The sequence below is a fragment of the Ylistrum balloti genome, unplaced genomic scaffold (genome assembly GCF_031769215.1).
Source record: "Ylistrum balloti isolate Yb309-2 unplaced genomic scaffold, AGI_CSIRO_Ybal_v1 Utg370056, whole genome shotgun sequence".
NCBI lineage: Eukaryota > Metazoa > Mollusca > Bivalvia > Pectinida > Pectinidae > Ylistrum > Ylistrum balloti.
This window is the reverse complement of record NW_026782106.1, coordinates 470,055-480,788: the sequence shown is the minus strand read 5'-3', so window position 1 is coordinate 480,788 and position 10,734 is coordinate 470,055. Positions and strand designations below refer to the sequence as shown.

General features: G+C 33.2%; 1 protein-coding gene across 1 annotated transcript; it reads left to right on the top strand.

Moving 5' to 3' along the window:
• The first annotated feature begins 631 nt into the window (after positions 1-631).
• Positions 632-10,460, top strand: LOC132549391 (mitochondrial 2-oxoglutarate/malate carrier protein-like). Its single transcript, XM_060213317.1, has 10 exons — positions 632-708; positions 2,293-2,354; positions 2,763-2,853; positions 3,317-3,400; positions 4,216-4,335; positions 4,954-5,044; positions 5,644-5,734; positions 6,071-6,170; positions 6,423-6,474; positions 7,499-10,460. The coding sequence occupies exons 1-10, from the start codon at positions 632-634 to the stop codon at positions 7,673-7,675; spliced, it is 945 nt and encodes a 314-aa protein (XP_060069300.1). The 3' UTR covers positions 7,676-10,460.
• The last annotated feature ends 274 nt before the right edge of the window (positions 10,461-10,734 follow it).

The window sequence follows — 10,734 nt, the reverse complement described above, 5'->3', positions numbered from 1 at the left end:
TAGTAAACTTACATGTATAATTAAGTCGTTAAATTGCGAGATAACCGCCTATCTAAACGGCTGTCAGAGTGAAGTCCTTAAAGGATGTCGTCATCATTCAATGTTCACCCAAGTTGCATCCATTAACATTGAAAATGGTCAGTAGTTACACATACAGTTTAAGTATTTCTCAATATACAATCGGAACTATTTTCAAATTTTTCAGTGTATCAAGTTCTTTTTATCATTGAGATGTTTTCAATACGTAATATATACACAAAAGACATGCAAACATCCTCACATCCACGTCATTAATACCATGAAAATCATCGGTCACATGCAAGACGGTTGTGACATCATCTTGAAAAGATTCGCCATTGCAGTCCTTAATGCATCATCATCATGATCATCATAATCATCATCATCATCCATATCTCTCAATTATACATCGTCGTTGTTGTCATCATCATCATGATACGTGCAAATTGATACTGAAGAACTATAATAAGAAAAAATGAAAATAGATGAAGATCGCATCAACAACACTTTAATTTCTTTCCTATCTTAGCGTCGAACCTACGTACTGATTCGTATTCCTCACTACCGAATCACGTGAACATCGACCTTCCGAGGTGACGGTCACTAATCCAAGATGTCGGCCTCCAGTAAGAAGTCACCTCCACAGCAGATCCCCAAAGTCTACAAATTTCTATTTGGGGGTGGAGCTGGGTAAGACAGTTAACTTTTTATTCGCATCTCATGTATATGCACATTTTTATGTGATATATCTGGACTCTGAAGCATTTTTTACTATTTTCAGTTAATTTTCATTGCCAACGATGCATTGTGTCTGCCGATGTTTTCACCCACAGCAAAAAGTTCCGGTCATCTTAAAGCATAAAATAAAACAAATTAGTACGTTTCAGGTGCATTTAGAACATAATGAAAGCAATCAACATAGTATTCTTAATGTGCTTTATCACGATATATCCCAAGGATAATAAGTAAAATGTTGAAATATGAGTGTCCTTGGAAATCGGCTTTTGTCTAGCCGATACTGGGGGGTAGACATCGTTCGGCAGCAGGCCATGGTTTGGCTTACTCCTGTCAAAAGTTTCTGTTGAACCTCTAACATTGTTGGAGTACATTAGGTTGGCTTACTGTTAAAAGCAGTAATGCTCACTGCTCAACATACAAGATCAACCACCCACACTATTCTAGTGCCAACAAAATAATTTAGAAATCATTTATTAAAAAAAATGATAATAAAAAAGTAACGAAAGGAATAACTACAAACAGTTTCATAATGCTTTTGTTCAGGTTTGTCATGATATGACTTACCTCTACATTAACTATTTCTGACTTTTGAATATTTGTATCCTTTGTAACAAGAGAATGTGCATGCATTCCAGTTCATGCACGTAAATGTAAGGTCTTCCCAGCCTATTAAATTTATCATGTATTCATGCATGCAATTAGAGGATCAGATTTCTTTAGAAAGCTGCTATGATTATGTCTCATTCCTGTCAACGAAATTCTCAAACATAAATTTGTATGAGCCACTGGTCAACTGCCAGGTGATAATAAATCCTTTACATAATAAGTGCCCTGTTGAAAATGGGAAAATATTGATACATCATTGTTGGAAATTTTAAAGTTAACCAATATTAACCACTATAAATTCTATATCCTTATTTTAGTTATATACAAACATCACTAGAGAGTTGTATATTTTATTGTCTTGGTGGTATTGACAATAGGAATTGGGCAACAGGCAGAGCCTATGAAAGCCCTCTCCATCAGCACCTTGGCATTGTTGTATAATGTTAGTAGTCTAAAAAAATACTCTGTAGGCTTGTAGAATCTTATTTTTGTCTACATTACCCTTGTAAGTAAAGTAAATAAAAGGTTTTATTAAGAAAATTGTAAAGATTAAATTGTTTTTATGCTCTCTAAATGGAGAGCATATAACTGCCATTTTGTCCACCCATCTATATGTCAGTCTGATTGTCCGTCCATCATAATTTTGTCCAGAGCACAGCAAAAAAACTATAAGAGGTATCAACATAAAACTTCATGGGTAGATAGACCTTGATGAGGAAAAGTGTAGCGTATAAGAACCATTACTCTCTTTTGCGTAATATAGGAGTTATTGCCCTTTGTTACTGTTCATACTTAAATTTTGCCCCATTTGGGAAGCAGAATCTGTCTCTGATGGCCCGTAATGTTCAATCTTACAACAACTTAAATATACATACCAACGTTAACACTTTGTTAACACATTGTGTACTATGATGACATTGTTATTTCCAGGATGGCTGCTACCCTTTTCGTGCAGCCTTTGGATTTGGTCAAGAATCGCATGCAGTTGAGTGGTAAGTGTAAACTTGTAATTCAGTACTTCTTACTAAAAGAGGATGATGTAAGTAAATGTATACATATTTAAACAATACTTTCATGGGTGGCAAAAATCCTGATATCAAGCAGAAATGTGAGGAAAAATTTGGATTGAACTTTTTCTGAAAAGGTATATATATATTGTCATTGTAATTCAATTAATGGTGAATGATAAAGAAAATGATGAAGTATGTTATAAAAATCTTATAGACATTTATATGTCAGTAGATAAAAAAGGTAACAATTGAATAATTGGTTTAAGGTAAACTTTTTTTTGTCTTTCCATCCTTACTAGCCAGATGAAGGATGGTATTTCTGGTCTAGTGAAGGTGCTCCTAAATACTTATGGTTGAAAGTATACATTCATACATGTAATCCTTTTGTAGGTGAGGGAGGTAAGGCAAAAGAACACAAGAACAGTTTACAAGCCCTGCGATCTATCTTTAGGAATGAGGGACTTACAGGCATATACACAGGGTGAGAATCTAACACACTGTAGTACTCCACAGAAACTTCCATGCAGTGTCAGAACTGGTAAATCCAGCCAGTTTTGATTACGTATTTATGCTTTAACCTTAGTTTACAGTAATCCTCCCTCAAATTAAACACAAGGCTTTGAGGCTTGCTGGATGTTTCACTATTTAATTAGTTGATCAGACCTGAAGGTTATGTTCCCAGCAGTAATTATTTCATGTCACAACAAACAATAGCCAGATATACATGTGAAAGATTTCTCTTTATAGAAATATGTCCTTTTAAGTCTCTTTTATTTTAAACACTGACATGTACAATACCTATAACAATTAAAAATTCACTTTAAATGTTCAAAATTGAAAGTTGCTTGCAAATGCTTCTCTCTCACTTTTCCATATAAAATGTAACCGACTGGAACTCCATACATATTTATGCCTTGACTGATGCATGCGATTTCTGTTGTCAGGTTATCAGCTGGACTTTTACGACAAGCTACATATACAACAACACGACTGGGGATATATATGACGCTGTTTGAACACTTCTCAAAGTATGTGTGTGATTAATCCCAAAAATGATACTTTTATGCTCTGAAAACAGTTTTCTTATTTCAGAAGCATGCACTGTAAACATACATAATTTGGCACATCCGTAAATATTGCCATATTATCAACATAAAGCAACTGCAATATCAGCAATCATATTTTAGGGCATTACTTTCATTGCAAGAAACGTAAATGAAATTACTGTTTTAATATCAATTTACTGTATCCTTAACTCTAAACTGAAAAATCAGCTGGTATTTTAATTGCAGGGGGTGAAATAGTGCAAATGCAGGACTTGGTATACATTGATAACTAGCTAAACTAAAGTGGAAACAGCATTTGTGAAATTCTCAAAAAATTACAAAGTGCAAATATTTCCTGATTGATGATGTTCTTTTTCATTCCTATTTTGAAATTATAAAAACCAATAGTTTCTGTCAATAAATTTGAATGTCAAGTAATTAAATTATCACATTATCACATTATGACTAACAGTATCAGGTATTAATCATCACAAACACCACCAGTTTCAGAATTTAGTGAAAGTCCCATTCCAGTGGAATGTCTTCAGGTTCTAGCTGCAGGTTAATGCTTTTTTCTCTGGGTACTTCTGCTGTCCTCAACCAAGCAAACGCTGTTCTTGAGACAAAAAGCAGTAATAAACTAACAAAATCTACCTCTGGTCTTAAGTTCTAGGAGCATTCTTTTAGATATATTTTAGTTGTACTGGCATCTCATTAAGAAGGCCTTACATTAATGATATGGAATTATAAATATTCAAGATTTACTTTCTGAGTTAAATTTGTTCCATGTTTTACAGAGATGGTAAAAATCCAACATTTTTGATGAAGGCTGGGATTGGTATCACAGCAGGAGGTATTGGTGCTTTTGTGGGAACACCTGCAGAAATTTCTCTCATCAGAATGACAGCTGACGGGAGGTATGTGTTGTAACAGTTCTTCTGTATTTGTAAATGATGACCTTTCAGAGTTAACATTATTTTTAAATAGATACTAAAATCCTACACAGGGAAAAATTGCTAGGTTTTAGCTGTAACATATAAATTAGGAAGTTGTCACTATTCTGAAAATTAAGTTTGGTTAGAGACATTTTCACTTCCTGCAAGAAAATAGAAACAAAAACTGCCCATTGATTTTCAGATGAACTAATCCTAAAGAGTAAATTTCCAGAATATTTTTTTTAACCAGAAAGAATATAAGAAGGAAATACAAACATTCTATTACAGAATGGAAGAGAAAAACTAGAAATAAATGAAAATAGAGGATCCAAGTATTTTCATATAAATATATTGCTACTTTGTCAATTTTACAATGCATTATTTTCAATACAGCATTAGGATTCTGACAAATCCTAATAACAATGCATTATTAGTATATTGCTCTGATTTTCAGATGGAATCTTACACAGCAAAATTTAGAAGATTTTGAATATTCTATTTTTACTAGGATGTGAAGATTCCTTAAATGTTTTTTTACAGTACTGCACAAAATTTTGACTATGTTCAAATGTGAGGTTTACTTTTTTTTTCTTTAATCAGATTACCTGCTGACCAAAAGAGAGGTTACACAAGTGTGTTTAATGCTTTGTATCGTATTGCTACTGAGGAAGGTGTTCTTACTATGTGGAGGGTAAGTAACAATATATAATACAAATATACGATATATAATTGTTACTGAGGAGGGTGTTCTTACTATATGGGGAATTAGTAACAATATACCACATGTAATACTGAGTATATTTGAGTAGTTTGCAGTGATACAGAGCAATGTATGTAGCATTTAGCTTCAGCTGTGTTAGCTAATATTTCACTTTCAGATTTATTATCTTGATCATAATGCAAGAATTCTTCACCTATATCGTTGTATATTTAAAAATACAAAATGTGTTAAGTTTTACCAGATGTCCGATGTTCTTCCTTTCATTGACATGATCTTAGATTCACTTACATTGACAAACTGGGGCTGACTAATGTGGAAGAAACAAACCTGAAACCATTATGGTATCAAGTTTGGTTAATGGTTAAAGGACTTGCAGTTAAATTTCCTCACGTGATATCAGCATAAAGAAGATGATGAAGATTGAATTTTGATGAATTTCCCATATTCTTTGATATTTTTATGTGACCTCAGATAGTGAGCACCAAGATATCTTGTGGATGTATTTTGTAGGGAAAGAATAGATATGAATGTTCCTTGTGCACATGTAACCATATGGATATTTTTTCCAGGGATGTATGCCAACTGTGGGTCGTGCCATGGTAGTCAATGCTGTACAATTGGCCACTTACTCACAGGCCAAGGAAAATCTCATGCGTACAGGTCTGTATTGACATAAAAACATATGTGATTTTCATAACCAATGAAGTCTCTGTATCATGTTTGTTGTGGTGTCTGTACTAAATTTGATGTGCTAGCTTTTATGTGCCTGCCATTTAATGTTGGGGGAGGTAGAAAGAGGGGTGGGGGTTGTTGTTGATGGAGGAGCATACAGTGTTACTTATGTCGGTCTGTTAGGTTTGTTTGTGTCCCCTGTTTAATCAGATATTTTGGTTTGCGTAGGAGTGGAGGCATTCTTGTCACTAGGACGCTTTATAGTTTAGATATCAACATGGAAGTAAGAGTGATTTTATAACTGGAATTTGATTTTTTTTACAGGTTACTTCAAAGATAACTTGTTCCTTCATTTTGTGGCCAGTATGATCAGTGGACTTGCTACTACTACTGCCTCCATGCCTGTTGACATTGCTAAGACCAGGTAATCAGCCATTATATAGTTACATTAATTTATCGGGTATCTAAAGGTTTTCAATCTTGGATATACAAAATCACTTCATAGCAGTTGAATTATTTTGGGCTATCAAATTGAATTTTATTTATTTACTGTGTAATTCATGCTGGTATATTTTGTGCTTGATTGATTCTCATGTGATTTACAGATATTTTATAAGTGACGTCGAAAATAATTTTAACTGACTGTTCATATACTTCATCTGATTATTTCCAACAGAATCCAAAACATGAAGATCATTGATGGGAAGCCAGAATATAAGGGCGCTATTGTAAGTAGGATTTGTGTATTATATTTCCCATTATCAACACAAGATCAGATACTTAAATAAATGAAAATATGAAAACTGTATATTGTTTCTTGAGACTTCCAAAATATTCTGTCCTCCTTTTTTCTTGCTGTTTTTATTCAGCCCTCAGTTTTTCAAGCCACCTTTCCTTGCATTGTATGTCCATTATCAGCTTTTGCCACACTTGCATGCCATGTTTTAATCCATTCAATAAATGGCACTGTTCAGAATATACACATGTAATTGATGTTCTTCTAAAAGGATCAGATATAAGAAAATTATGAAATTAACTGAATTATTGGGCAAGTGCAACTCCCCATCTTGATTCTGAAGTTTCTTTCAATCACTTTGGATTTTCCTCAGTTGCCTTCTATGGTTAACATTTAGGCTCTTATAACTGACGAGTCCTAGAAGGACGAAACAGCTGTATGATGCAGTTCAATTTATTGTTTGGCTTTACTCAAACTCTAAATTTGTATTAAATGGTGTTATTCACTTTTCTGTCTTTTATACAATCTGAAACTGTTTTTGTTAAAATGTTTCAAAAGAAGACGTTGTGGGAACTTTCTCAAATTGCATGTGTGATCCTTATATTGGATAATGGTGTATGATGGGATGACAAGAAGGCATTATAGGTTTACAAGATGGCAGTAGCTTTGGTTTCTAGGTTTATCACCCCTGAGCTATCTTAGATATTAATCAAGTTAAGTTTTATGGTACCACTTTCTCAAATTACATACATGTGAATCTGATACCTGAATATAAGCAGGTTAAATAGTTGTACATTGTACACAATTTTTTATGAAGTTTGTTTATTCACAATTTTATCCTACCCTTAGTTATAAAAAAATGACCCCTAAAAGCTTAATCCTTTCCAGTATTTATATTTGAAGGAAGACAATCATGCATATACCATGACAAATGTTATTCTGTTGCAGTGAGATTCAGAGAAACAAGTCATTTAACTTTACTATCGTATAATTTGCAAACGTGTTTTCATTTGTAGGATGTTTGGATAAAGACCATTGGACAGGAGGGTTTCTTCAGTCTTTGGAAAGGGTTCACACCATACTACTTCCGTCTAGGTCCACATACAGTACTTACCTTTATCTTCCTTGAAAGAATGAACAAATTGTATGCTACCTATGTGATGGGAAATTCCTCAGCTGGTGGAGGACTATAGTGTGTTAAGGACATCAAAGACTTTCTCAGCCGGTGGAGGACTATAGTGTGTTAAGGACATCAAAGACTTTCTCAGCCGGTGGAGGACTATAGTGTGTTAAGGACATCAAAGACTCTCTCGGCCGGTGGAGGACAATAGTGTTTTTAATACATCGAAGACATTCAGTGATTTGATTGTCTTTTAAGATCTGTAAATTTCTACTTTAAAACTATCTCTAGGATTTCTGTGTCATTTGAATTTCGTTTTGGTTCACATACTTCTTTACTTCACAAAGTGCTGAACATTACATTCACTTGGGTTACTAGCGATACCCTTCTATTTGTTGGAAGGTGACTGTGTAGAGCGTTTGTTAGGTGTTAGTATTGGTAAACAGATGGCTGAAATTAAATCCTGTGCCACTGTTGATTACAGTAGAATTTGCCGTGATCTTGCAAGGTATTGATTTATTGTGAAAACAAGCTTTCCGTATCCAGTCTGATAAAAAAAAAATCTGACAATAGATTACTCACATGTAATACTTAACAGGTCATATTAGTTCTATAATATGTCTGTCTATTTGTCCAATGCATTTTATTACTAAAACTAGGATTAGCAAATTTTCTTTGTGATTTTCCTTTTTTGGAAACCAAAGTGCTACAATTGAATTAAGCATTGCACGTTCCAGTTTATACAAATTTAAAGTTGTGATGCAGAAGTTGGTCTGATTGTGGGAAACTATTGATTACCTGAACCATGCTGCTTGTTATAATCGTAAGAGTCAGTTATTGATGATATTAGATCTTTTTAATTAATGAACTATTAATATTTATGTGCCAGTATCCCACCAATAAAAAATAATGAACTTGATGGTGGAATATCTTTTAATTTGATATTTAATGGAGGTGATTATTTTCCCTGTAACTTGACAGGTATTTTTTCCTATCAACAAGTATGTAATGCAGCAGAGTTGCGGTGGAAATGTGATATCATACATGCATGTAGCTACCCAATAATTTGGTACCAGCTATGACTGTTCTAGTTTAACGTCTATCCAGTGACCTCCAAAGTTTGGCTGGGATCACTTATGGATAGGAGTTATTTATACTGAAGTTTTCATTAAACTAGACATACAACTACAATAGGTGTTTGTATACTGACATGTACTCAGTTATCAGAGATTATGAGATTAAAGTGCTTGTAAGAACTGTTTTAGAGTTCCAAGTTGGGAAATTATTATATCAAAGAAAATTATATGCAGAGTGTACCCATGGCTTACATGTTTTAGTTATAAATCAAAATATGTGATTTTGCCATTACTAAATTCTAACTTATGTTATAAGTGTGCATTTGTCTAACTGGAGATATTATTTGAAAAGTGATTTTTGTTTAAATTAGTACTTCTTGTTTAAGTTTTTCATTTAGTTGTTTTAGTTATATTGAAAATTATGATGTAAACCATGCACAGGTGACATTGATGTGATAATTTTCTTTAGGAAGATGATAATGAACGATCATCTACATTACAGTAATTAACAGTTGTCCTGTCATAAGCCCATGGCTCCAATAAATAAACTATTAACTTAAAGTGAGGAATGGGTTTATTCAGGACAAATAATTAGTATTGTTAAAAAAAGTTTTAAGATGTTTATAAGAGATGTAATATAATAATAGACATGGATGGGCTTATTTTTGGGCGTCAGCTTATTGGCAGATAAATATAGTGTATGTCACTAAATTGCTCAAATTTCCGTTCATTGACAAGGTTCCACTTGTGTCATTACAACATATCAGTTTAATCAATGATTATTTGTTTAATTGCGGTGATTAATCAATCCAAGATTTTCTGAAACATAATATAGTAACTTTCAAGGTTGGAGTTACTGCGTATTGAGTTTGAAATGGAAAAAAAATATTAAATCAGATGCTTTACCAAAAATTCCTGTTTATTAATTGATTTATGTCAATATTTTTTTATTGTTTTACTTTTGTAAATACTTACCACATTTTGCAGATGCCCATTATGTTTCCTTATAAAGCTGACTTATCAATACTTGATATGAATCATTTAAGAAATGATCAATATTACATTCTACTGCCATTTAGTTAATACATTTATAGTGCTATAAATGTCAAATCATGTTAAGCTTGTGAATAAAATATGAGGACCATGTAGTACATAAAGACTGACCAATGATTTAAGATGTTTTGTCAAATGATTCTGAATCTTTTAAATCATTGTCATATTTCCTGACTACAGGGAATCATTTGGAGTACAAGGTGTCAAATCTTGATTAATGGACTGGATTTTACAATAAAATGTATGGAGTGGCTGAATTCAAAGCCTTGGCATGTAGCCAGAACAACTCAAGAACATGTCTTCATAGTAGAGAGATTTTACATGTTAATATTATGAATGAGAATTGAATCTTGACAACTTGTGATCATTTTGTTGTGGAGATTTTTTCTGACAATGCATTATCCTGACAATATATTTTGTCAAAGAAAAAAATCTTTAAGTGAACAAATTAAAATGTGCATATTCCTAACAAATTTATTTTCCCCTTAATTTACTAACCAACCGAAGGCAGCTGTAACATTTTGTTCTCAGTTGACCACCCTGAACATTGCTAATGTGATAGTATTTACAACACATCACATTTTATGCTTTTGTGTATGTTAGGAGTGTTATAAATATGAGATTTTTTTAATCCAGTCTCAAGAGTGTGTTCTAGGTACCTGTTTATATATAGAGCTGGCAAGTGTACATTTGTAAATGGATGTCATAATAAAAGTACTATTGGAAGAACAGATTTTATTTTTGATTTGTATTAATCCCCTGTCCTAGGGGGCATAGAAGCTCCCATATCAAGTTCTTGTTATTGCCCTGATTTCTTCATTGTTAAAGATAGCTGAATGAAACTTGTATACCATACTGAAGTTCATTATCCTCTATAAGCGATGTGCAACTTTCACATACCTTAAAATACATCCTGGATCAGTTTTCAAAATGCAATATCATAGCTGGTTAAATAACACCTTGTGTTAGGTTCCTATCCCAGGTAGATCTACATATGACTTTA

Bases quoted from the DNA above. Each gene is read 5' to 3' on its own strand.
- LOC132549391 (XM_060213317.1), top strand. From the start codon at position 632: ATGTCGGCCTCCAGTAAGAAGTCACCTCCACAGCAGATCCCCAAAGTC. The intron at 4,336-4,953 runs GTATGTGTTGTA...TTCTTTAATCAG, and splicing joins AGAATGACAGCTGACGGGAG to ATTACCTGCTGACCAAAAGA. The intron at 5,045-5,643 runs GTAAGTAACAAT...TATTTTTTCCAG, and splicing joins GTGTTCTTACTATGTGGAGG to GGATGTATGCCAACTGTGGG.